This window comes from Eurosta solidaginis, chromosome 2 (assembly GCF_040869045.1).
Source record: "Eurosta solidaginis isolate ZX-2024a chromosome 2, ASM4086904v1, whole genome shotgun sequence".
Lineage (NCBI taxonomy): Eukaryota > Metazoa > Arthropoda > Insecta > Diptera > Tephritidae > Eurosta > Eurosta solidaginis.
In genome coordinates, this window is record NC_090320.1 from 250,950,618 (window position 1) to 250,978,600 (window position 27,983).

General features: G+C 40.2%; 2 protein-coding genes and 1 pseudogene across 5 annotated transcripts in view; 1 reads left to right on the forward strand and 2 right to left on the reverse strand.

The window, feature by feature from the left end:
- LOC137240810 (serine-rich adhesin for platelets) overlaps window positions 1–27,983 on the forward strand; it is a 99,007-nt gene that overhangs the window by 44,167 nt on the left and 26,857 nt on the right. The window contains exons 1-4 of one of the 3 annotated variants that reach the window (XM_067767592.1): window positions 6,250–6,347; window positions 6,407–6,518; window positions 6,588–6,925; window positions 24,159–25,211. The exons of 1 other annotated variant lie outside the window; for it this stretch is intronic. In XM_067767592.1, the coding sequence (XP_067623693.1) occupies window positions 6,422–6,518; window positions 6,588–6,925; window positions 24,159–25,166 (1,443 nt within the window). In that variant the 5' untranslated portion in view covers window positions 6,250–6,347; window positions 6,407–6,421 and the 3' untranslated portion in view covers window positions 25,167–25,211. Of the gene's footprint in view, window positions 1–6,249; window positions 6,348–6,406; window positions 6,519–6,587; window positions 6,926–24,158; window positions 25,212–27,983 lie in introns of those variants that run through there. One more of the 3 variants, XM_067767589.1, reaches the window with a different exon arrangement.
- On the reverse strand, window positions 21,786–23,957 carry LOC137240147 (uncharacterized; annotated as a pseudogene).
- The window catches only part of Sec5 (secretory 5), a 43,085-nt gene continuing 41,687 nt past the window's right edge, over window positions 26,586–27,983 (reverse strand). For both annotated transcript variants that reach the window (XM_067767594.1, XM_067767593.1), the window contains 3 exons: window positions 27,374–27,679; window positions 26,893–27,309; window positions 26,586–26,829 (listed from right to left, as the gene is read on the reverse strand). In XM_067767594.1, the coding sequence (XP_067623695.1) occupies window positions 26,691–26,829; window positions 26,893–27,309; window positions 27,374–27,679 (862 nt within the window). In that variant the 3' untranslated portion in view covers window positions 26,586–26,690. The remainder of the gene's footprint in view (window positions 26,830–26,892; window positions 27,310–27,373; window positions 27,680–27,983) is intronic.

Consider the following 27,983-nt stretch of genomic DNA (forward strand, 5'->3'; position numbering starts at 1 on the left):
CACGGCTCCTTAATCAGCGCCACGTCAAACGAACCCTTCTCAAGGGTTAGGAGTTCGCTCGGCGCCACTTTACTGTGTTGGAGGTTTATCTGTAGGACTCGCAGCACCATTGGGCTGTTTGTCCCCCTCCAGCACCTTCGTCTTGACGTCATCGTCCTCCCCTTGCCCTTTTGGTTTAGAGTATTCGAGGCCCCTTCAGCCTCTCGTGACTGTTGTGCCGGGTGTTCCTCTGCGAGTCACAGCACCATTTAGCGGTTGGTCCTCTTCTAGCACGTTCGTGGTGACGTCGGGGACCTCCACCTGTCTTTTTTCCCTTAGGCTTTTGAGGTCCTTTTCGACTTCGCCCACCTCTGGCGTGTTAGGGTTTTTATCCTCGGGACTTCTTTTCCCGAGTCGCATGTAAATTTTGCCAGTGCTAAAGAACATTTTGCCAAGCTGCGTGTACAAAATATCCTCCGCATGCTTGTTTATTTGGAAGATGTAGAACTGACCATCCTCGGTAGGCCGAGATACAGTAAGTACCTTCCAATCCTGTGTCGGTATGTTCGGATTCTGATTCTGCAGAAGTCGCAGTGTATCCTCCGACTTCATCACGCAGTATCCATACCTTAACTTTTGGTACCGTGGCGATTTGCGCTTTATCCACCACCTCAAACCGCGCGTTCGTGCCTTGGCTTTGGAGGTTTGGAACCACTTCCTCCAGCCACCGCAGGCTCACGGTGTTGTCGCACGCTATCATCTTCACACCATTATACCATCCCCCGAATCAAATGTTGGAAGGGGCTTACTTGGTTGTTCCCGCATCATCTTAAGCATTAAGCTAATAAGCTCCCTTTCCACAGATCTCCACCTTTCAGTAGTCATTTGTCCGAAAGGACTGCTACGATCAACCAGCGCCACAGTCAGTGACTGCTTTGCCACATCACTCATCTTCTCGGGAAAAGCAGGAGTCTTAGTGTTATCTCCCTTTGGCACCTCCGAGAAAGCCGGAGTCTTAGCGTTAACTCCCTTTAGCGCCTCCGAGAAAGCCGGAGTCTTAGCGTTATCTCCCTTTGGCTTATCTCCTACTTTCGTAATTGGAACTTCCCTCTGACTCGCAGCTTTCGAGGTAGTTGCTACCTCGCTGTTGGAGCTCATCTGTCTTACAGCTTTGGGCCTACTTGTCTTGTCTATGCGACTGCCCTGCCTCGCGGCTCTAGGACTGGGTCCTTTCAGCCTCTTGAAAGCAGGCTTGTCGCCTTCCGCCGAACGTTGCCTCTTTATTCTGCCATTCGACGCTTCTTCCTCCTCGTACCGGTTTTAGAACCGAGGGTTTCTCGCAGCAAACCTTTTGAACTGCCTTCGACCTACTTCTACCGCTTCATGGGCCCATTCCAAGCGCTCGATCTCCACTTCTGTTGGGTCGACCACTGCTCCCAAGCGTTGTACAATTCTTAGTGCTGCACGGTACTGCGAGAGAGCTCTTTTACTTCCTCTGCTCCGTACCCTTCTCCACTCTTCTACTCCGTTTTCATTTGTGTGCTTCTCCAACACGGAGTTCATTGAATCAGCACTAATCTCGCTCCCCGAGTCCGACGCATCGCTTAATTCGTATTTGTCGTCCTTGAATTGCGACTCAGTCCTCCTCTTTACATCGTCCTTATTACAATCAGGTAATGCGTCGTTCATCTTGGTCGTACGACCACCTGCCCGACAAGGCGGGCTCAGCGGTCCAGTATTATATACGGGAACCGTCCGCCACAGCAGCGCCCCTTACTGTAGTAAGGCCATTAATACTTCCCGAGGTGGCCCGGTATCGGGAAGGCTCCGTTCGAATACAGCCGAATTTATCGCCTGGCTGCAAATCGTCCAATAGGCACGGTCCGCAAAACACCCTGGATTAGGGGGTTGGCAGTTCTTGGTCACCGACATCCCGCCGCGCTCCTATGAGGCGAAATGGCGTATATGTCAGTCCTAAACAGCTCCGCCTCATAGTCGGGCGCTATGGAGTCCGGCTAAGCCCTCACACCAACGACAAGGTGCCTACCCTAGTGAGGGTATGAGTAGTGTAACTAACACCACTTTCTTTTATATATATAGAAGATACACCTGGAATGCTAAAATTTGACGTGTGGACTGATATTGAGACTCTTGATAAAAATTTGAAAAAATTGTTTGAAATGGGCGTGGCACCGGCCACTTGTGATAAAATCAATTTTACAAATATTATTAATCATAAATCAAAAATCGTTAATATGATTTAATCGGGGATTGCCCGTATTGCTTTTTTAAATGTATGAAAACATTTATTTGAAGCAATTTTTAATTTTATAATTTATTTAATAATTTGGGAAAAATTTAAACAACGTGACATCAGGACGGACAAGGCGACAGCTGTTTCGATTATACCTTGTAAATCTCTTCAAAGCCTTTTCTCCCGGGATGTCACGTTGTTTAAATATTTCCCAAATTATTAAATAAAATCGTTAAACCTATCGTAACAAAATTCGGCAGTGGGGTTGCCTTTACTATAAGGAATCCTTTGAAGAAAAAATAACGAAATCGGTTAAGGACCATGCCCATTTTTATATAAAAGATTTTTAAAAGGGTCGTGGACGAATAAAATAAGCTATATCTTTGCAAAAAAAAAGCTTTATATCAATGGTATTTCATTTCCCAAGTGGATTTATAACAATAAATAGGAAAAACTTCAAATTTAAACAAGTAAGGAAGGTTAAGTTCGGGTGTAACCGAACATTACATACTCAGTTGAGAGCTATGGTGACAACATAAGGAAAAATAACCATGTAGGAAACTGAACCGAGGGAAACCCTGGAATGTGTTTGTATGACATGTGTATCAAATGAAAGGCATTAAAGAGTATTTTATGAGGGAGTGGGCCATAGTTCTATAGGTGGACGCCATTTAGGGATATAGCCATAAAGGTGGACCAGGGTCACCTAGAATTTGTTTGTACAATATGGGTATCAAAAGAAAGGTATTAATGAGTATTTTAAAAGGGAGTAATCCTTAGTTCCATAGGTGGACGCCGTTTCGAGATATCGCCACAAAGGTGGACCAGGGGTGACCCTAGAATTTGTTTGTACAATATGGGCATCAAACGAATGGTGTTAATGAGTATTTTAAAAGGGAGTGGGCCTTAGTTCTACAGGTGGATGCCGTTTCGAAATATCGCCATAAAGGTGGACCAGGGGTGACCCTAGAATTTGTTTGTACAATATGGGTATCAAAAGAAAGGTGTTAATGAGTATTTTAAAAGGGAGTAATCCTTAGTTCCATAGGTGGACGCCGTTTCGAGATATCGCCATAAAGGTGGGCCAGGGGTGACTCTAGAATTCGTTTGTGCAATATGGGTATCAAACGAAAGGAGTTAATGAGTATTTTAAAAGGAAGTGGGCCTTAGTTCTATAGGTGGACGCCTTTTCGAGGTATCGCAAGAAAGGTGGACCAGGGGTGACTCTAGAATTTGTTTGTACGGTATGGGTATCAAATGAAAGGTGTTAATGAGTATTTTTAAAAGGGAGTGGGCCTTCGTTCTATAGGTGTTCGCCTTTTCGAGATATCGCCATAAAGGTGGACCGGGGGTGACTTTAGAATATGTTTGTACGATATGGGTATCAAATGAAAGGTGTTAATGAGTATTTTAAAAGGGCGTGGGGCTTAGTTCTATAGGTGGACGCCTTTTCGAGATATCGCCATAAAGGTGGACCAGGGGGGACGCTAGAATGAGTTTGTACGATATGGGTATCAAATTAAAGGTATTAATGAGAGTTTTAAAAGGGAGTGGTGTTAGTTGTATATGTGAAGGCGTTTTCCAGATATCGACCAAAATGTGGACCCGGGTGGCCCAGAACATCATCTGTTGGATACCGCTAATTTATTTATATATGTAATACCTGCCAAGATTTTAAGGGTTTTTTATTTCGCCCTGCAGAACTTTTTCATTTTCTTCTACTTAATATGGTAGGTGTCACAACCATTTTATAAAGTTTTTTCTAAAGTTATATTTCGCATCAATAAAACAATCCAATTACCTTACCATGTTTCATCCCTTTTTTCGTATTTGGTATAGAATTATGGCATTTTTTTCATTTTTCGTAATTTTCGATATCGAAAAAGTGGGCGTGGTCATAGTCGGATTTCGTTCATTTTTCATACCAAGATAAAGTGAGTTCAAGTAAGCACGTGAACTAAGTTCATTAAAGATATGTCGATTTTTGCTCAAGTTATCGTGTTAACGGCCATGCGGAAGGACAGACGGACGACTGTGTATAAAAACTGTGCGTGGCATCAACCGATTTCGCCCATTTTCACAGAAAACAGTTAACGTCACAAAATCTATGCCCCTACCAAATTTCAAAAGGATTGCTTAATTTTTTTTCGACTTATGGCGTTAAAAGTATCCTAGACAAATTAAATGAAAAAGGGCGGAGCCACGCACATTTTGAAATTTTCTTTTATTTTTGTATTTTGTTGCACCATATCATTACTGGAGTTGAATGTTGACATAATTTACTTATATACTGTAAAGATATTAAATTTTTTGTTAAAATTTTACTTTAAAAAAAATTTTTTTTTTAAAGTGGGCGTGGTCCTTCTCCGATTTTGCTAATTTTTATTAAGCGTACATATAGTAATAGGAGTAACGTTCCTGCCAAATTTTATCATGATATCTTCAACGACTGCCAAATTACAGCTTGCAAAAGTTTTAAATTACCTTCTTTTAAAAGTGGGCGGTGCCACGCCCATTGTAAAAAATTTTATTAATTTTCTATTCTGCGTCATAAGTTCAACTCATCTACCAAGTTTCGTCGCTTTATCTGTCTTTTGTAATGAATTATCGCACTTTTTCGGTTTTTCGAAATTTTCGATATCGAAAAAGTGGGCGTGGTTATTGTCCGATATCGTTCATTTTAAATAGCGATCTGAGATGAGTGCTCAGGAACCTACATACCAAATTTCATCAAGATACCTCAAAATTTACTCAAGTTATCGTGTTAACGGACGGACGGACGGACGGACGGACATGGCTCAATCAAATTTTTTTTCGATCCTGATTATTTTGATATATGGAAGTCTATATCTATATCGATTCCTTTATATATGTACAACCAATCGTTATCCAATCAAACTTAATATACTCTGTGAGCTCTGCTCAACTGAGTATAAAAAATGGGCGTGGCACCGCCTCTTTTATCACTAAGCCATTTTGTATGTTTTGGGAGCCATAACTCGAAGAAAAATTTACATCGAAATGAAATTGTGTACACAAATTTTCCCTATAGCAGAAAATATTACTTGTAAAAATGGCCGGGATCGGTTAAAGACCACGGCAACTTAGATATAAAACAAGTTTAAAGGGTCGTAAACTAGAATAAGAAGCTATATCTTAGCAAAAAAAAATAGATTTGAATCAATGTTAATTCACTTATCAAGTTTTATTGTAAGAGGAAATGGGGAGACATTTTTTTTTTTAAACGGGCGGTGAAATGAAATGTACAATTGAAGTTCATGCTGAGTATATAATGTTCGGTAACACCCGAACTTAGACACCTTTACTTATTCTAACTATTTTTAGACGGTTAACAGTTTTGAACCGGTTAATATCAGGGGCGGAAACTGTCATTCCTTTTATAATATAATTCCTTGCAAAACTATTAATTTAGGACTTTTAATATATTTGGATCAAGATAAAAATTATTTTCGGATTTTTATATTCTGAGTCAGATAGAACTAGTTAAACTCGGACTCAAAAAATAAAAATACAGATTTTACTTTTATATGTGGACTTTTATGGAAAAAGTTCGAAAAATAAAAAGGATGCATGATTCGGCACGATATTGCTATAGGGATACCTGGGAACTCAAACATTTTCAACTAGGACATTTTTTAACCAAGACTTTTTCGAATTTCCAACTTTTTAACTGTTATTTTTCTTAAACCAGTTATTTTTTTAACCCGTTTAGTTTTTAGAATGAATTACTTTTTTCAGAATTATGAGTATTTGGAACCGATTACTTTTTCGAAACCGATTACGATTTTGATATATTTGGAATCTGTACTTTTTGTTAACTGGGTGAAATACATTTTTTACGCTGCATTTCCGTAAATATTGACACTGCACTCCCGACTTACGCAGTCTGAGAATAAGCTTATCTTAAAGCCCCTCCGATCTACTCTCTCTCTCCCATATGTTCTTATCTCATGATTCCATAGTATTGATCTCAATCAAATTGACTAATTTATAATCCCATTTGTCTGTTGATTTTAGTATACGTCGCGTCTTAGATTGTTTCGTTTGTCAGCGCTATTTACTGAACTCCAATGAACGGTTGTCTTGTTTCTTAGTAAATATTGTTGTTTTTGTATTAAAGCACAATTGATAAATTATTGTTGTTTATATTAGAAAATAAAGGGAATCATGAAAATGTTCCAAATACGCACATGGCTGGCGTTAGGCTTTGTCTTAGTCTATTGCTTAAATTGCAGTCTAGCATTGGCAGAAGAAGAGGATAACGGTAAATGATTAGTGCAAATGACTGAAGAAGAATTGAAGAATGTTAGTGTTTTATTTTTTCTCCAAACAGAGAAAGACTCTGACTCTGTATTAACAACAACAACGCCAACAACAAACATTACAGAGACAACGGAGACTGAAGAGTCCACCTCCAACAGTGATGCAAACGATGAGCATAATGTACGCGTCACAGAGAATCGTTTAGCTGCCCAACTTTTCGCCGTTCTCGAACATTTCAAACAAAATGATCCTGTGGGTTTACCTGGCGTACCAATACCTGATCCAATAGATGTACCAGATATGCGTAAAAATATTGGTATGGGCACCTTGAGTATGATGAAGTCAAAAGCATATGGATTATCGAAATTTAGAATCGATACAGTAAACATCGATTTAAAGGCAATGCAGGTGAGTGGATAGCGGACCATCAAAGGTTTGATGAACTTGCTTAGTGTGCAAGCATATCCCATTCCGATTATGTATATAAACTTTAGCAAACTATGAGATGTCGCCAAATTCTTTCAACGGATTATGCAGCGGAATTGGTTTTTTTTTTGCGCACAAAGATTAGAAATGGCTGCGTACAAAAACACTGCTACTGACAAGATCAGCAGTACTCATTTCAAACACGAGTTGTTGAAAAATCTTATAGGAGAGTGTAAGCAAATTGCTGATAAGATTCAATTACAATAGTATAGGAGATCACTGCATCAGCGATTGAATGTTTCAACATTGTAAAGCAGCGGTTGGGAAAAAGCTAATGTGTGGGTCTTCTGTGCTTGTTGTTGTTGTTGTTGTAGCGATAAGAACACTCCCCGAAGGCCTTGGGGAGTGTTATCGAGTTGATGGTCCTTTGCCGAATGCAGATCCGGTACGTTCCGGTACCAAGCCCGACCATCTCGGGAACGATTTGTTATGACCACATGCGACCTTCTAGGCCATACCGCCCTCCCACCCCCTAGATCCGTGAGGAGTTCGGGGTCGCCATGAAACAGGATTCGCCACGGATAGGTGAGGTTGACAATTGGGTTTGGAGAAGCTATGTATTGCGCTGGCAACCTGAAAGGGCTGCGCTACACAAACCCCTTGAATACGGTATTTTAATCGCCTCTTACGACAGGCATACCTACCGCGGGTATATTCTAACCCCGTAACCCGCTCTGTGGTCGTGGAGGCTTATGCGGATGATATTGTACTAGCTTCAGAACATTCTAAAGAGTATAATCTTGGCGATCGGTATGAAAGAACTATAATTTGCCGCCCAGCAGGTAGACTTGTTGATTTATCCAACAGAGCATGCGTTTTCGGGTGCTAGCGCCTGTTTCATAATGTGATCCTTGCACCAAGTTGGAGCTGGGTACTCCCACAGCGGCGTTCTAAATGCGGCAAAAGATTATTTAAATAACACCAGGTATAATTTATATTCAGTTACTCTGTCTGTCGGCGCATTCGCGTCTTGGCAGCTATGTCACTATTGACAGAAGTAAATTCGAGGCTGTGTAGGAATTTTTTCTTTCTGGGAACCAGCATTAACAGTGGAAACAATGTCAACTTAGAAATCAAAGAAAGTATAAATCTTGCCTTGGATACTGGTGGTCAACGAAATTCTTGAAATCTGTAGGAGGAAAGGAAGAAAGGTAGTTGCATAGGCCGATGACTTAGTGATTCTGATCACAGGCAAATTCTTGCCAACTATCAGCGAACTCATGGAATCGGCACTTTGCGACATTTCTCGATGGGCAGGGCAAAATGCGCTGGGGGTAAACACAACAAAAACTGATCTTGTCCTGTTCACGACAAAGACAAATATACCCTCCTTTAACTTACAGAGGCTAAACGGCACAACGTTAAACCTATCTTCGGAAGCGAAATATCTTGGAATTATACTCGATTCAAAGTTAAGCTGGAGAAGGAACGTTGAGATGAGATCAAAGAAAGCTCTAGCATCATACTATGCCTGCAAAAGGGCTTCTGGGCGGAACTGGGACTGGCACCACATATCATTCATGGCATGTACAGCACAGTCATTCGACCGATACTAACATATGGAGCTCTACGTTGGTGGAAGACGCTAGACAAAAAGAGTAATCAACAGAGGATCGGGAAGGTACAAAGGCTGGCATGCCTGGAAATGTCAGGCGCCGTGAGCAGCGCACCTCAGGAAGCGCTAAATGTAATTTTTCACTTGACACCTCTACAAGTCTTCGTGCAGGGATTAGCCGCTAGAGGAGCTCTATGACTAAGAGAATCCAACATGTGGAAAACAGCTAAGCATGGACACGCGACGATTCTGGACGATATGACGAAGGGGCAATTAAACGGAATAATAACCGACCTAACATCCAAAACAGACCACATCACAGGGGTTTTGGACATCCAGGGCCAGAACATACGATATCCTTCAAGGGAGGAATGGGAAGTAGGCCTAGACAACGGAAGGGTCATCACAATATACACCGACGGCTGGAAAATAGAAAAGGGAACTGGAGCTGGGATGTACTCGACACATCTACAGCTAAGCCAATCATTCCGACTTCCTGACGCATGCAGTGTATTCCAAGCCGAGGTCTATGCCATAGACAGAGCGGCAAAGCTGCTCCAAGATAGCGCGGTCTCCAACACCGACGTAACAATCTTTGTTGACAGCCTAGCCGCCTTAAGGGCATTAGAGTCCAACATGATAAAATCGGACATCGTGCGTAGGTGGAGAGCCTCTCTTGCTTCTATAAGTCATCTCAATGTCTCCCTTTGCTGGGTCCCTGAGCACAGCGGCATTGAAGGGAATGAACTCGTGGACGAGGTGGCTAGGAATGGTTCCGATTTAGATATAAGTGAGGTGGACAGCTCCGTCCGACCGCCGCTGAGTTGTCTCCTAAGGAGAATCGACGAATATGAGAACAGGGCAACGGACTTGCTATGGGCCAATAGGGTTGACTGTCTCAAGGTCCTTATGGCCATGTTGGATAGGAAGGGCACCAGCTTCCTTCTCAAACTGAACAAATCTTACGGGTATCATCACAGGTCATTGTGCTATCGCACCAATGCTCCGACGGTGGCGAATACCAAAAACCCCCTGCAGAAGCTGTCAGGAAGAGGAGGAATATGAGTCGATCTACCACATTCTCTGCCGATGCCCGGCGCTTGAAAGAAGAAGGCTCAGATTTCTGTGCTCACGCTTCTTCAACAGCCTTGCAGATGTTCTTCTTGGGTTCATCAGGGAAAGCAAGTGGTTCGTTGAGGAATGGGGCTAAACGAATTTGCCGCCACCCTTTACTTACTGAGGGCACTCACAATGGACAAAAATGTCTCCGAGTGGAAGTGTGGGTATCACCCACGCACGCCCTCTTAACCTAACCTATAACTCTTGCCAACAAGTGCCACTTTGGACTGAGTAGGCAATTGAAAAGTAAATTCCCCTCTTGTCCTGTCTTGATGTATTTCTCAAGAACGTGGTCGAGAGAAGATTCCTGATAGCGAGTATCGAAGGAGCTGTATGAGCTTCGCGCACATATAAATATAGAGCCACTAAAAGCTTCGCTGACTAGGTCATGTTATGCGCATGGACGAAGACTGTCCGACCAAAAAAAAAATACTTCAATCGAAACCGAAGTTTGGAAGCAGAGGAATAGGGGACCTGCACTGAGTTGGTCAGTTATCGGGAAACAGGGGTAGCTGATAATGACTGTGACGTCGTATCCATAGAGTTGCACATAAAGGACAAGGCTAAAGTTGTCTGATGTTGGCAAATCTTGAGAGCCTAACGGGATCTGGTTGGAAAGGATGTACGGGGCGAGTATCGCTGTAGTTAAAACTGGGATAATTACTTGCTTACTTAATTGGCGCTTAACCGTCTAAGCGGTTATGGCCGTCCAACAAGGCGCGCCAGTCGCTCCTTCGATCCGCCAACCGGCGCCAATTGGTCACACCATGGGAGTTTAAATCGTTTTCCACCTGGTCCTTCCAACGGAGTGGGGGCCGCCCTCTACCTCTGCTTCCATAGGCGGGTTCCGATAGAAACACTTTCTTGCCCGGAGCATCATTTTTCATTCGCATAACATGTCCTAGCCAGCGCAGCCTCTGCGTTTTAATTCGCTGGACTATGTGGATGTCTGCGTATAGCTCGTACAGCTCATCATTAAATCTTCTTCGGTACTCACCATCGCCAACGCGTAGAGGTCCATAAATCTTTCAAAGAACTTTTCTCTCCAACACTCCTAAAGCCGCTTCATCTGCTGTTTTCATGGTTCATGCTTCTGCCTAATATAGCAGGACGGGTACGATAAGTGACTTGTAGAGTATGATTTTCGTTCGCCGAGAGAGGACTTTACTATTCAATTGCCTACCTAGTCCAAAGTAGCATTTATTGGCAAGATTGATTCTTCGCTGGATTTCAGTGCTGATGTTGTTATTAGTGTTGAAGCTGGTTCCCAAATAAACGAGGTCTTTTACTATTTCGAAAGTATGGCTACCGACAGTAGCGTGGTTGCCAAGGCGCGTATACGGTGCCTCTTTGCTCGATGACAGCAGGTACCTCGTTTTGTCCTCATTCACCATCAGACCCATATTTACCGCTTCTTTTTCCAGTTTAGAGTAAGCAGAACTAACAGTAATTGCACGCTTTTATATAATATTGTTCCAGTGCGGTTAAGTTCTGCAGCTAGTATAATTTTATCCCGCATCAAATTAAAGAAATCGCACGATAGGGGGTCACCCTGTCTGAAACCTCGTTTAGTTTCGAGCGGCTCGGAGGTCCTTCCTAATTCTGACTGAGCTGATAGTGTTGCTCAACGTCATTTTGCACAGCCGTATAAGTTTTGCGGGGAAACCAAATTCAGACATAGCGGCATATAGGCAGCTCCTTTTCGTGTTGTCGAAGGCGGCTTTAAAATCGACGAAGAGATGATGTGTGTCGATTCTATTTTCACGGGTTTTTTCCAAGATTTGGCGCATTGTGAAAATCTGGTCGATGGTAGATTTACCAGGTCTGAAGCCGCACTGATAAGGTCCAATCAGCCGATTCACGGTGGGCTTCAATCTTTCGCACAAAACACTTGAAAGGACCTTATATGCGATATTAAGAAGGCTGATTCCACGATAGTTTGTGCATTTTGCAGTATCCCCCTTCTTGTGGACTGGGCAAAGAACACGTAGATTCCAATCGTCGGGCATGCACTCGTCCGCCCATATTTTGCGAAGAAGCTGCTGCATGCGCCTTACCAACTCCTCGCCGCCGTACTTGAATAGCTCCGCAGGGAATCCATCAGCGTCCATGGCCTTGTTGTTTTTCAATCTGGTTATTGCTATTCTAACTTTTTCATAATCGGGCGGGGGGACATATATTCCATCATCATCGATTGCGGGATCGGATTCGTCATCTCTGCGCGGTGAATCGCTGCCTCCATTTAGGAGAGCAGAGAAGTGTTCCCTCCATAATCTAAGCACTTTCTGGACATCAGTTACAAGGTCGCCGTTTTCGTTCCTACAGGAGTTTGCCCCAGTCTTAAAACCTTCCGTCTGTCGCCGTATTTTTTAGTAAAATTTTCGGGCGTTATTCCTGGTGGCTAGCATTTCAAGCTCCTCGGACTCACGCCTCTCTGCTTCTGCTTTTTTCTTCCTGAAAAGGCGTCTCGCTTCCCTTTTCAACTCACGATAGCGTTTACACACTCCTCTTGTTGCGCTTGCTTTTAACGTAGCCCTGTAGGCAGCGTCTTTTCTTTCGGTTGCAACGCGGCATTCTTCATCTTACCAGTTGTTTTTTCGTGGCCGCAGGTAACCAATTTTTTCCTCGGCGGCAGTACGAAGTGCTTTGGAGATGCTCCCACTGCTCCTGTATTCCTTCAGGCTGAGTTGTGATCTCAGAGAGCAGGTGTGAGAGTCGAGTTGCGAAATCATTCAATCTGTTGTGATTGAAGCTTTTCGACGTCTACCTTTCCTTGTATTTTTTGTTCCTTGGTTTTAGCCGCGCTGAGGCGGGTGCGTATTTTGGAGGCATGCCGTCCGTCTATCACAACGTGATCGATCTGATTGCGAGTATTTCGATCAGGAGACAGCCATGTAGCTTGATGTATCTTTTTATGCATGAACCTCGTGCTGGATATGACCATGTTTCGAGCACCGGCAAAGTCAATCAGCCTCAATCCGATAGGAGAAGTTTCATTGTGTAGGCTGAACTTTCCGACTGTAGGGCCAAAAACACCTTCTTTGCCCACCCTGGCGTTAAAGTCGCCAAGCACGACTTTTATATCATGACGGGGGCAGCGCTCGTATGTGCGTTCTAATTGTCCATAAAAAGTGTCTTTCACCTCATCGCCTTTCTCCCCTGTCGGCGCATGGGCGCAGACGAATGATATATTAAAAAATTTTGCTTTTATTCGGATAGCGGCGAGATACTCGTCCACAGGCGTGAACGCCAGAACTTGGTGACAAAGTCTCTATCCTACCACGAATCCGACGGCGAAACTGCGCTTATTCGTATGGCCACTCCAATAGCTGTCACAAGTTTCGATCTTCTTTCTTCCTTGTTTCGTCCAACGCATTTCTTGGATAGCGGTGATGTCAGATTTTGCTTTGACGAGGACATCAACCAGCCGGGCATCTGCACCAATCCCATTCAGGGAGCGGACGTTCCAGGTGCATGCCCTCAATTCATTGTCCTTCAAACATTTGCCATGGTCGTCATCAATAGAGTGTATTTATCCGAGGCTTGTTGCTATATTTCATTGGAGTATGGTTTTACGTGGCGGGTTCCAAGCACAGCGCACAACCCGCTCAGCGGGGGTGAAAATATTGCTTGCACGTTTATATAGCGAGCCGCTTGCAGCCGTACATAGAGGTGTACAGAGGCTGCCGATGAGATCTCCCCGGCTAGCCCTTAAATCGATTATGTCAGAGTGCCCTAGCCACCTTGCCGCCTTCTCACATTAGCTCACCCAGAGGATACTTGGCCGCAAGCGATCGGCAGTAGTGAGCTGCTTGAACCGCATGCAAAAGAATCTCTGTGGCCATTCCCAGGTGAATGGCAGTCAGAAACTCTCCCCACTTTCGTGGACTTCTACACACGGCTCCACGCTCCAACTGGGATAATGCAAACGCATAATCCTTACCTGCTTTGCACTAAGGTCCCTGTTAAGGACACCCAAACCCTCTCTGACGGAACATGCATATATATGTACATGCCTGGTCAACCGAAACTACCTCAATAAGCTCATAGGTACCATATTGTACTGCAAACAGTGAGCACTACAAATTAGCTTTGTGCGTCCTAGGCAGAGCTAGTATAAACATAATCAATGCAGGAATATATTGCTAATCCAGCTAATAACAACCATCCCTGTTGGCGGATAGACTCTCCAAGAAGGCGTTCTTAGCCCGATAAAAATTAAGCGCCGATAGTCGCGTACGCGGACGACGTCGTTATCGCTGGTAAGGTTACTAGAGGTAGCGTTTAGCTAATAATAAACAAAGTTTTGTTGAAAAATTGGCATCTAACATAGAGTGGAATTTGTTAATAAATTTTACTACATCGATACCAGTCCTCTAAACCTCCTTGAGTTCTCTTTACCGCTACAATAAGAAGACGGGCGTTATCAGACTCGTACCATCTAATGGTACGTTTGTTATGGTGGCCAGTCATTACTCAAACTGAATAAAGTAAAAGAGGCCTGTATACATCTTTTCTAGTTTAAGTTCAGAAATTTGCAACTCAAGTTCAGAAAATTGCAATTCAAATTCAGAAATTGACAATTCAAGTTCATATTTTTCAATTTAAGTTCAGAAAATTACAATTCAAGTTCAGAAATTCCAATTTAAATTCAGAAAATTACAACTCAAGTGCAGAATTTTCATTTCAAGTACAGAAAATTACACTTCAAGTTTAGAAAATTATAAGTAGGGTATTATTTTTCAAAAGTTCCAATTCATAATACGTAATGCAATACTAATATATTATTTGTGGAAGTGTTGATGCTTCGTTGACAATGGTGGCTTGGATATACTGCACCCCATGTTTTCTCCAAGGCGTGTACATCCCGAGCTAAGAAATCAAACGCAGGATAACTCTTTGCAACAAGTGCAAGAGGACGCTCCGGCCATGAAAGTATTTCAGTCGACACCGCAGTTTGGAAGCAGTGGAAGGGGGCGACCTCCACAGTGTTACAGTACTTTCTCGGCAAGAAAAAGAAAAAGAAGATTGCTTAGTCCGTTTGAAGTAGCTGTTTATTTGTTACTAAGTAATTCTTACGGTTTTACAAAGACTTTTATTTAGCTGTCTCAGCAAAAGCAAATATTAAATTATTAAGGCGCGCTGCGCAGCTGACTTGCAAAAAAAAACAAAATAGAGTGTAACGGCATGGGCCGAAAAGTATGATGTACATACATATATACATTGCAGTGCCATCTACTTGCTAAATTTCATATACAGGGTAATTTAACTTAGATTAAAATTATTTGCTTCAACACTTTCCCTTGTTAATTAAAGTTAAATAAACGTATAATATTACATAAATAATGGTCATAATATCTGCTAATTGGTACTCTGTAGAAATTTGTTTAATACCCAATTTGCCTTCTGTCACCTTTTCTCTTATGAAAAAGTGCTTAATCAATATGTGTTTCGTTCTACGATGAAATTCCGAGTTTTGAACCAGTCTTCCTACTGCAGAGTTGTCAACTAGGATGACGGGGACATCTATCAGCTTCAACATGCCTTTAAAGAGCCTGCTCAACCAAATTGCTTCTTTGGCTCCCTCGTTTGCTGCGATAATTTCTGCTTCAGTTGTGGAAGTGGCCACAATAGCTTGACGTTGACTCATCCAGGAAATTGCTCCTCCTGCATATTTCACAATGACTCCGGAGGTTGAGCGACCTGTCTTCATGTATCCTCCAAAATCAGCATCACTATAGACTTCCAAAAGCCCTACATCTTAATTATGCCGGTAGACTATTCCAAGATCCAGAGTGCCTGCTATGTACCGAAGAACTTTCTTGACTCGTACGATGTCGTCCTGAGTGGGATTTTCTAACGCTCTGGAAATAAACCCCACACTGTACGCCAGGTCAGGTCTTGTGCCAAGCATCAGGTACATCAGTGCTCCAACAGCTTGTCTATAAGGAAATTTTGTTGCTTTGTCATCTTTCCCTGGTCTGGAAGTTTCTGCGTCTTTGATCATTGGAGTTGAAACTGGTTTACAATCTGAAAAATTGAAACGTTCTAAAATTTTCTTTGCATATGATTTTTGACTTATTTTAATAAAATTTTCTTTTTCTTCAATTTCAAGCCCCAAAAAGTAAAAATAAAAATAAATGTAAGGCGCGATAACCTCCGAAGAGATCTAAGGCCGAGCTTCTCTTCCAATTTGCGTCGTGCTCCTCTTGATTTTCCCTACAAATTGGCCGGATGGGACCTACATGATTTTATGCCGACTCCGAACGGCATCTGCAAGGCAGATGAGTTTTCACTGAGAGCTTTTCATGGCAGAAATACACCCGGAGCGCTTGCCAAACACTGCCGAGGGGCGACACCGCTTAGAAAAATTTTCTTCTAATTGAAAAACCTTATTTCTAAAAATTTTGATGTTGCTTTGCTCGGGGTTTGAACCCAGAGCATCCGGTGTGGTAGGCGGAGCACGCTACCGTCACACCACGGTGGCCAAAAAGTAGTTTGCTTCATTTGAAACTTTTTTAAACTCTGTATTCAACTCTCCAATGGAAGAATCCATCTCACGTGGATCTGTTGCGGCTACGAGACCATCATCCACGTAAATCACAAGTATGAGTTTTTGACCAAGTCTTTCTCGAACATACAAACATGGATCAGCGCAACTAACTTTGAATCCATACTTTTCAAGAAAAGCTCCGAAATGTTTGTTTCAGCATCTTGGTGCTTGCTTGAGACCATATAGGCTTCTCTGCAACTTACATACCTTGTTGGTTCCGTCCTCATACCCCTCTGGCTGTTTCATAAACACGGTCTCTTCGAGTTCACCGTATAAAAAGGCTGTTGATACATCAAATTGTGTTAAATGCATCCTCTCACTTGCTGCTATGCTAAGTATAGAACGAATTGTGCTCATTCGCGCTACTGGACTGAAGGTTTCGCTGTAATCGATGCCTTGACGCTGATTGAAGCCCTTAACGACCAACCTTCCTTTATATTTGTCGATGCTTGCATCCGGATTTTTCTTAACTCGGAAGACCCATTTGCATGGAATTGCTCTTACACCTGATGGCAATTCTGTTAAAGTCCAAGTTTTATTTTCTTTTAACGAGGCAATTTCGCGATCCATGGCTTTCTTCCACTCTACTGAATCCTCACTGTTTAGAGTATTTTCAAAAGTATCAGGTGTTTCTGTCAATTGGTTGTGAACTTCCTCCACAATCATTGCATAATCTTTAAGATGTTTGGGCTGCTTTAAGGTCGATCTCTCCCTCAATATTCTGGGTGTCTGCTGCGCTTGTTCTTTAAAGTCACTTTCAGACTGTTCTTCATTTCCAGACTGCTTTTCAGCGCCGTTTAGTGGCTCACTGTCATCTTTTTCATCGGTCTTTGCCCCAAAATCGTCGCCACTTTCATCTTCTTGTATTTGATTTCGATCATCTTCATCAGTGTCCTTCATTGGCAGCTTGACTGCACTTTCACATTCTCTGGGTCTTTCGTGGAATTGAACATCTCTCGATAGGATTACTTTGTTATTGCTCGGAATGTAAATTCGATACCGCTCATCTCCATCATACCCCACTAGGAATCCTTTCTCTGCCTTCTTATCCATTTTCTTTCTCTTCTCAGCTGGTACATGCACATAGCATGAGGACCCAATGATGCGCAAATGGTTGATTTTTGGCTTCTTCTTCATCCATAGTTCGAAGGGGCTGACTCCTTCTTCTGATGTTTTTCCGGTTCTATTAAGAATGTAAATAGCTGACGTCACTAGCTCCGCCCATATTGCATCTGGAAATTTAGCTTCACAGTTTGAATACTTAAATGTCCTTGCCATCTCGACAATCGTTCGATTTTCTCGCTCACTACCGCCATTTTGCTGTGGTGTGTATGGCGCTGTTAGTCTATGTACGATTCCGTTCTCTGCTAGAAAACTTTTTACTTCTTCGTAATCAAACTCTCCGCCGTTATCACTAAGTAGTTCCTGAATATTGTGCCGAATAGTCTTTGCATGTGCTATAAACTGCCTTAAAACAGTTTTCACATCTGATTTTTGTTTAATTTCAAAACCATAACGAAACTTGGTGTAGCTGTCCTTGAATACAACTAGAAATCGTACCTTGCTAAAAGATTCACAAAATGGGCCACCAACATCAGTGGAAACAAGTTCGCCTGCCTTCGTAGCCTTTACTCTAGTGCCGAATGGTAGACAATGTGATTTGCCAAAAACACAGGGTTCACATATTTCTCGTTCTAGCTTAACTGTGAAGCCCAACTCTTTCTTGAGCATATCTCTTACGTGTCGCCTGTCATGGTGACCCCACCTCTCGTGATACAACTGCAGCGTCGAGCTTCCTGCTTCAGCAATACTGACTCTCTCTACGTTTTCAGCAATTAATGGTTCAATAGCTGCCTTGTACAGAGTTCCGCCTCTCTCACGATTTCCGCACAGCACCGTTTTCCCATTTACCTCCAGCCAGCATTTGGTTGAAGTCGAGTGAAATCTGCTATTTTCATTTCTGTCTTGAGCTGCTAAAACTGAAAAGAGATTTTTAGAAATTTTTGGAACATACCAGACTTCGGCTAAGATCATCTTTATTGTGTTATCTTCAGTAAGTGATGTAACTTGAATAGCTCCTTTTCCAACAGCTTTGAGAGCTTCTTTTCCAGCGGCGATGATGACACGGGGATTTCGAAACTTTTGGAACTCGACGAATTGGTCCGGGCAGTTCGTTCCATGCCTTGTGGCTCCATTTTCAATCCACCATCCCGATGAACTGGTCTCAACTTGATGAATATCTTCACTGATGCTACACAGGGCTACATTGGTAACTAGTGCATTGCTCTGAGGGGCGTTCTTTGGCGGTCGTCCATCAGCAATCCACTTTTTGCACGTGGTTACCCAATTTCCCTTCTTTTTGCAATAGTTACAAATGTCGTTCTCTTTTGACCTCTGTGATCCTCTTTCTGGCTTAAATTTTCCGCTTTTCACAAGAAGTGCTTCTCCGGTGATGGCCCCAGTGGCCTTTCTAAAATTTGTTTCGTACATGCATAACTGCGTAATCAGTTCTTCAAACGTTCTTTCTTCATTCTTCGACAATAGCATCCAACTGCATCTGAAATTCTCGAAGTCACTAGGCAAAATTTGCAAAACTTTACAAACTAGAATAAGGCCGGGAAGTTCGTTCTCATCTTTTAATCTCAAACCATTATTTAGTTCGTTCCATAGGTTTCTTAACTTAGCAACGTGCGTCGAAACATCTTCGCCATTACTCCTATCAAACGCAAAAAATTCTGTACTTATTTTAAACAGTTGATCTTTTGACAATGCTTCAAAATTCAATTTAAGTGCTTCCCACGCCTCGTGCGCTGTCTCTTTGTCCATTATTTTCTGATAAACGACGTCTGCTACTGAACTCGAAATCATGGATTTTGCATAATTGTTTGCCTTTCGGTACAAATCATTCTCCTGCTTGTGTTTCTTGACTTCGCTTTCTGATGCACCTTGTTCCAAGGGCTGTGGTTTCACCAGTTTGCCGTCAATTGCATCTAGAGCACCTTCATGGTAATCTAGCAAATCTCGCACCTTCCTTTTCCAGATTGGCCAATCTGCTTCGCCAGTCAGAGGTTTGATGTGTTTTGCCAGTTCCATATTAAAAGAAACAATGCAACACGTGGAGAATTCTTATTTGTAGGTTTTTATTCCTTTTCTTGTTTTTATAACTTGCGTAAACTGGTACCCATAACCTGTTACAGTATTTTCTCGGCAAGAAAAAGAAAAAGAAGATTGCTTAGTCCGTTTGAAGTAGCTGTTTATTTGTTACTAAGTAATTCTTACGGTTTTACAAAGACGTTTGTTTAGCTGTCTCAGCAAAAGCAAATACTAAATTATTAAAGCGCGCTTCGCAGCTGACTTGCAACAAAAACAAAATAGAGTGTAACGGCATGGGCCGAAAAGTATGATGTACATACATATATACATTGCAGTACCATCTACTTGCTAAATTTCATATACAGGGTAATTTAACTTAGATTAACATTATTTGCTTCAACGCACAGAGTTGCGAGAGGCAGGTGGAGGAAGACTTGATCTGTGCACACAGTACTTATACGTTACTTTCGGGATTATGGACGCTCCATTGATTTCGTCATCACTGCTGTCATACTCAATGCAGATCAATATGCTTGTTGCGATTATGTAGAATATAGCTGAATGTCCTTGTAACTGACCTCTTATGAGAGGAGAGAGAAGGAGGAATCGGTTTTTTTCGCTATCTCCATCATGTGAGCAAAATTGATTTAAGTGAGTTAAGAAGTCCAATGCTTTCTTAACAGATAGTAGGCTTTCATATCCTTGAATCAGATTACTAGCGCTAACATTTACCATGTTACATACTTTAATTGCAATTGCATCAAAGAAAACAATCCTGAAAAACTTTCTGAACTTGAATCGTAATTTTCTGAACTTGAATTGTAATTTTCTGAACTCGAAATGTATTTTTCTGAACTTGAATTGTAATTTTCTAAACTTAAATTGGAATTTCTGAACTTGAATTGTAACTTTCTGAATATGAATTGTAAATTTCTGAATTTAAAATGGAATTTGTGAACTGTAATTTTCACAATTTGAATGAATTGTAATTTTCTGAACTTGAATTGGAAACTCTGAACTTGAATTGTAAATTTCTGAATTTAAATTGGAAATTCTGAACTGAATCGTAATTTTCTGAACTTCAATTGTAATTTTCTGAACTTAAACTGGAAAAGGTGTAGTAGATTTCTGGAGATATCGGTTTTCAACTCGTACTTCTTGGGTGCCTGTAGGACAAACATAGAAAACTGGCCGATTAACAATATAAATAAATCAAAAAACCTGTATGATTGCCGCCACAATTATGGAACTCTGGCCGCTGGGCCTGCACGCTGCAAGAAAGCTGATCCATTCAAAAGTGATCGCCTTATGAATGCGCTCTTGTATTATTCCTGTTGGGTGCCAAATTGGTAGAATCGGCCCGCTGTTTAAACCTGTGAAACCAGCCAATCTAAGGGCATCTGATCACCTAAATTTGCTTTGGGAAGGCTGTGAGGCGAACGCTGCTTTAGATGATTTCTGTGTCGTTTTATCACAATATCTTAAGTCTAAAAATCATGTTTGGAGATATTAACGATTTTGTTTAAAATTTATTCGGTTGGAGTTTTAAAAAATATTTTTAACCCACGAAGAAGTTTCACTATTTTTAAAGACAAAATCAACTTTTATTAACTATTATTCCTGTTGAGTGCCAAATTGGTAGAATCGGCCCGCTGTTTAAACCTGTGAAACCAGCCAATCTAAGGGAATCTGATCACCTAAATTTGCTTTTGGAAGGCTATGAGGCGAACGCTGCTTTACATGATTTCTGTGTCGTTTTATCATAAAATCTTAAGTCTAAAAATCATGTTTGGAGATATTAACGATTTTGTTTAAAATTTATTCGGTTGGAGTTTTAAAAAATATTTTTAACCCACGAAGAAGTTTCACTATTTTTAAAGACAAAATCAACTATTTTTTAAAAAAAAATCCTTTAGAAATGTTATTTTTATAGTGTTTTACAGTTAAGGTGTTTTGTAAAACGAAATCAAAAGAAAAAGGACGCCTTAATTAGACTTAAGATTTTATTGCAAAAGAGAGACTAGCGTTTTAAAATGTACAAGTGGACATAAGATCTTTTGTTAAAATTAAAACGAGTAAGTAAATAGAGATAAGATGTTTGTATATTATAATAATTCTTTAACAAAAGCTATTATGATAAAAAAATATAGTTTCAATTCTTGTTTTTTTTTATTTAAAACAATAAAAATTCATAGTTGTATAATTAAAAAAAGTAATATTCAAGTTTTTCCGCTTCAAAGTAAGTAAATAATTAATCGTCATTAAACTCATATTCCGTTAGATCTGGATGGTAATCTAACATATCTTCTGATGTTAAGTTCATGTAAAAGTCTCTATAAACTTCATCCACTAGCGGCAGCATATCTATGAGATCTTTTTTCTTTTTTGTGTTAATTTTTATTGGAGATAACGAGAAATTTTTAAATCTTTTATTTTAACACAACTGAGGAATCTTTGTTATATTTTTGCATTTGAAAGGATCTTCTCCACTTAAAGATGTTTTAAAATATATTTTACCATATTCCTTAGTAAATCTGAACCACTTAGTGTCCTGCCAACTGAATTTATCACCGTTTTCATCTACTTTTCGCCATGTAAAGAAACTTCGATGCGTGTGCAAAATCTAATATATTTGATTGATCCATTTCTTTAACCAAAAAATTTTTCTTTAACCCGACTGTTTCTATAAATTGAAACCAATCCTGGGGATGATGGATTTTTATTGACGATTTGTTTTTCTTTTTCTCTAACGCAGCATGGTCACTTTCGCACTCCATGTACGTGTGACCAGGGATCATGAATTTATGATCTATAATGCTTACATTGTTGTGTAATTGCAGCAAAATCGCAAACATAGTTGCAATAGAAAACAACATGATCTATATTGGCACTTAATTGCAATAAATGAGTGAATATGCATGAAGCTTTTTCGTTTCCACCTCTTTTGGCTATTTCCTCATGTTACACGTAGCATATTGGTTGATTTGTTGTACAATCATGTACGGTCAGATTAAAGGTCCACAATAGCCTTTTGTAAAATGTGAAGTTCTCAACAGAGGTGTAGGAAGGCAAAACAAAACACTTTGAGTTTAATATCATTTAGAGATTTTTCCTTATCATTTTTTTTAGCATCATTAGCTTGTTGTGCTAGATTGAGATATCCCATTTGCTCTAATTTTAGAGATTCCAGTTCTTCAGATTTGGCAAGTTGTATTTTACATTGAAGCAAATCACATTTGTGGCAAGTATCAACCTTTCGTTTTTTAAATTTTAGATTTAGTGTTCGAAACAATTGAGTAAATTTTGAAATGGATATGGAATTGTTGTATTTATCTCTATAGAGGCGATGCTGTTTATGAAATCTATAATTTCCCGTTCTTTTTCCGCAGAAAGTTTTCTAGAGCACGTATGTTTTCCACGCGAATTTTCAGTTACACTGCCTCCTTCAAGTTTTGCTTTTGCAATCGTTTTTATAAATTGTTCTGTCTCAGCTAAAGTAAATCTGAAGAATTTTTGACAAACTGAAATTCTTTTACCCTCACGCTCTAAAAAATAATAGTATGAAGTTACAGGAGCCTTGCTGCCAATGTTATTCTATCAGCGCATCTTTTTCTACAAGATTTCAGCGAGCGCACAAAACGAGCAGGAATAAGTTTTCCAGCTTTTGAGGTATAACTTTCCCTGAGGTTTCTTAATTGTTTTCGTGACTTGTGCGAGGTTTTATTTGGTATCGCTTCATTTACAACACTTTCCGAATATTTCTAAATTTTAGTTTTTTTATACGCAGCTAATAAATTGGTTTAGAGGTAAAATACTTACAACTTCGCTTTTTGAATCCGAGCTGGGCGCCGTGCAATCACTTATATTAAAATTTGGATCAACAACCGAATCGTCAGTAGAAAATAGTGATGTTGATACTCACATTGCTAATGTCTAAAAGACTTCATGCGTTTTCACTTTCCATTTTTATAAAGAAATTCTTAACAACTCGACAGTATTTCATTACCTGAACAGCTTATGTAGAAAAAGGGAAGAAATTAGCACACACAAAAACAAACTTATGTTGACTTAAAATACCATTATCGGCAAACGAAAATTTAGCAGAGCATTTTAAGTGGACTTAAGATGTTCTGCAAAACGACACATTTTTACTTTTTCATCATTTTTATTCTATTATAAGAACTTATGTCAATTTAAGTTAAGGAAATCTGGAAAGTTATTTCATACATAAACGCTTAAGTATTCATAAGGTCTTTGATTCTATTTAACTTGATAAAAATTGACCAATATATATTGAGTTTATGTTGACATAAGTTTTTGTGCACAAAATATTTAATAGCCAATAGACATTTAAAAAGAACTTAAGTTAACGTAAGACATTTTTTCGTATGAATTATATTCAAAAAATAAAGCCGTTGAAAATGTTAACCGTCATAACTTTTTCCAAAAACGGGGAATTCGGAAACGGATTGAACCCAAATGTGCATTGTAAGGAAAGGAACCCGAATCTGACCTTAACTCGATTTTGACTTAACTCGACTTAAGATGTTATAATATATTCCCACAGATTTATATGTATGTACTCGTATAACAAAGAAGTCAAGACAAGACAAACCAGTGTACAACATAGGCATAGTTTTAACTAGCCACGCGGCGGCTCAAGGATATAGATAGAGTGGTCGATTAGCAATTGGGTCGATGGAGGGGATACATTTCTTGATGTTTGACTGCCTTTTATTTGTCCAACCCCCACTATCCGCTTTCCACCACCCCTATATTATTTGTTTCATTTGTATATTTATTTATTTCGTTTTCTTTCTCAAAACTTCTTTAAGGTTGATGTCGGCATAAAACTGGATGAAATGAATGTTGAAGGTTTATACACACTAAGCGCTCTCTTTACACGAGCCAATGGTCCATTTACAGTTGCACTAAAAAAAGTATATGTCAAAGCACAAGCAACGCTTGCCGTCCAACGAGATGGAACTTTAACAACTGATCGCATTAAAATGGATATAACATTTAGTGATATGGCTATGGATTTCAAAAACTTAGGTTTAGTTGGAAATGTATTCCAAAGTATTATCAACTCAGCTCCCACCGTCGTTTTTGATGCTATGAAACCATTTATGTTAGCAGAGGCCGATAGAACGATACGTGCAGGCATTAATGGTAATCTCGAAAAGTTCTTGGAAGATCGAAAGTTACCCAACTCAATTACACCGCTCGACATGGCCATTGCGGAAGGTCGCAAGAAGGTACGTGAAATGGGTTATGATCCCTTTCATTTATCGGATGTCAATCGTACTGCTGGTATATTCGCATTTAAAATGACAAAATCTTGGGTTTATGGTGTGTCGAGTTTTTATCGGGTCGGTGATATGTCAGTTGCCTTACAAAATAATACAATCAAATTACATTTTCATGTGGGTACTCAAAAGATCGAAGGTGAGAGTCATTGGGAAATCGATTTTGGCATAAGTTCGCGTACGGGTGTTGTTAAATTTTCTGTGCAATATATACGTTTGACGGTGGATCTAAGTCAGCCTTTGGATACACGTAAGCGTCCACGATTCGATGAGTTAGATATCGATTTGGGTAATATTCAGTTGCGTAGTTCTGGTGCTGGTACATTGGATTATATCGCCGAGGCTGTTGTTAATATTATACCAAATTTGATACGCTATCAAATTATGGATTTCCTGGAAACACCTGCCAAGATGCGTATACAAGAGAGGTTGGATGCGATAGATGTAGAAAAAGCTATTAAGGACAATTTCGAAAAGTTTCTGAATGAGGGTGCTTCTGCTTTTGATTTAAATGAATTTAATTTTAGGTTATAAATTAAGAAATGTATATATGTTTACAAAATAAATCGTAATTAGTTAGCAGAATCACTGTATTATTTATTAGTCTTAGACGTGATCGTATGCTCCAATTTCCTAGGGACTCCTACATTACTTTGGCGCTACGTATCAAGTCACGCCAGCTATCCCCGTTTTGCGACAACTTTGTTAATTGGGACCAGAAATGATCCCAAGTCTTACACTCATCTTCCAAATAAGGGTGCCGATAAGAATACTTTCTCAGAGGGAACGTCTTCGTACCTAACCAGTGAGGGTACACTAGGTGCTACGAGAAAATACTGTAATATCATGAAGATTTTCTCAGAGACCCTGACCGCTCTTAGAACACTTGAGCTAACAACGACAAGGGTGTGTTCAAGCCGCCAAATAATTACAGTAATATTTTATTCAGCGAACGTATATAGCCAATTCTTTCTTTTCACCTTCTGTTTTTGTAGCAGTGCTTCGCCCCATCCAATTGGTGAAACCACTCACAAATTGTCATCGGTACCCCCAAACGGTAGCCGAAGGAAACTTGCAATTTCAACAGGGGTGGATCAGAGAGAAAGGGGTGATAGCGGCGTTGGCTCCAGATTGCAATTGATTTGGTGTCATGTGGAGACATTTTACAAACAGAACATACATTATTTATGTCGGGGTCGATTCACGATATACAAGAGTTTAGGAAAGTGGGTTGAATGTTACCACGGCTACCAGTTGACGCAGTTAAGAAGTCCTGCGCTTACGATGGAGATGTATAGTGAACTATGACAGCTCCCTACAGTACGTGTGGTCGCGTCCCTGTTTATCGTGCCGTTTCTTCTATTTCATCCGCCAGCATCTTACCCCTGCTGTCCGCCTGTCGATCAGAACTCCACAAATCGTGGAGGCATTCAAATCGCTAAGAATAATGCGATTTTGACTAGTGAGTTCTGCGCTGATATCGTGGCAGCAGGTGACAGGAGGGATGTAGATGTTGATAATTTCAAAATTTACATTAGCTTATTTCGTATTCTTATACAGTCAGAAATTATGGCGCGACTGCTAAGACATATAGCAATATATATCAGAGTTATTCACAATCAATCCAGCAACGGAAGTAACTAACCCCTTATATACCCAAGGTATGAACTTCTTTAATATTCTTATGTTGTAGTTATTCCACTTCTGAAATTGCTAAGCCCTTAGTAACTCTTACCTCAATCAAGACGGTCCATATCACTATTAGGTTAAGTTTTGGGGTAAAACGTTGGACTGTTGGTCGCTTAAGCGAGCACAACTCTCAGTAGAGTTTCATGCAGAAAACCGTTAAATGGATTGCACCACAAAAATCCTGGCAACGATAACCAACAAGAACTTACATGAGACACCTTTAAACTTGAAGACTACTTTTTTAAGCTATTTAAACCAATGTAGTAGAGTAAGAATAGCAGATATTATTGTAATATATTTTATGATTAGCTTTAATACTTATTTTGAAATGAATTAATAGAGAATTATTTCTATTTTGCAACATTGCTCTTAAGGATCCTTCACTGCAAAACACATCAATTGCAGTTTCATGCAATTCTTCACGTCTGCCAATATCTCATCGCTTTTTGTTAATTGCTCGGTATTGAGCGGGGGCTTTATAGCCTCCAAGGCTTCCAGGAAATAATTTCTGAAAATCGTAAAAAAAAATTTTTTTTTTAAATTTATCAATAGTAAAAGCAACACATCATACTTTCCAGTCTCATTTGTATAAAATTTCAAGGCATCTCTTATTAAACGTATATCAACATTGGCTTGAATACCACCGGTGTAGCTAAATTCTTGTACACAACTCATAAGACGTGCCAGCTCTTCGGAAACGGTAAGCACAATCGGTTCAAGTATTGGGCGTAGTAGCGCCGGTGAAATAGTATAAATTTCTGAATAAACACCAACTAAATTATCGCAACATTCATGCGCATATGGGCGTAGCTTGCCGATTTCCATTTCAATATCCCATTGAAAACGACCCAAATACATTGATGGTTCTATAGTACCCACTAATGGATCGCCTTTATGTTCAACATAAGCTTCTAAAAGATTTGTGAATAATTGATTAACTGAATAGCGTGATGTTTCGATAGCTAACGTGGGTAGAGGATAGCCATATCTGAAATGGAATACATTTTTTATGTTAACGTAAATTTAGCTGTAAGTACTTGTATGTTACTTACTTAACAAATATATCGCCTACATGTGGAAAGAAACTCTTATTACAATATGCGCAATTGGCGAGACAGCAAAGCATACGTTGTTCCCAAGTTATAACATTTGAGCTCCAAAAACGTCCAGACGATAGACCGCTTTGGTGGGCATTCGGATAGCCTATCAGCTGTGAAACATTATGTGTTGGTGTTTCTTCGTCATGTGACTGGTACGCGAGCTCATCAATAACACCGCAGAATGTTGATAAGAATTCTTGTAGACGTTGTGAGACTTCGCGTTGTCCATCCGATTGTGGTTCCAGTAAATTTCCTTCTCTATAAATTAGAAGAAAAAAATTTTGCAAAATATATATTATGTCTAATTGTTATACTCAGGTGAGCAGAGCTCACAGAGTATATTAATTTTGTTCGCATTACGGTAATCGGTAACGGCATAAACTAATCGTAATAGATATAGACTTCTATATATTGTAACGAATTTACTTGCAAATCCTCTTATTTGCAATCTTCTGCCAACGTTCGTATCGCTAAATTGTTGAATAAATAACTCCAATTTTGAATAATGGAAAAATGGCCTTTATTAAAGTACTTCACAATAACACTTATACTTTGCAACGAA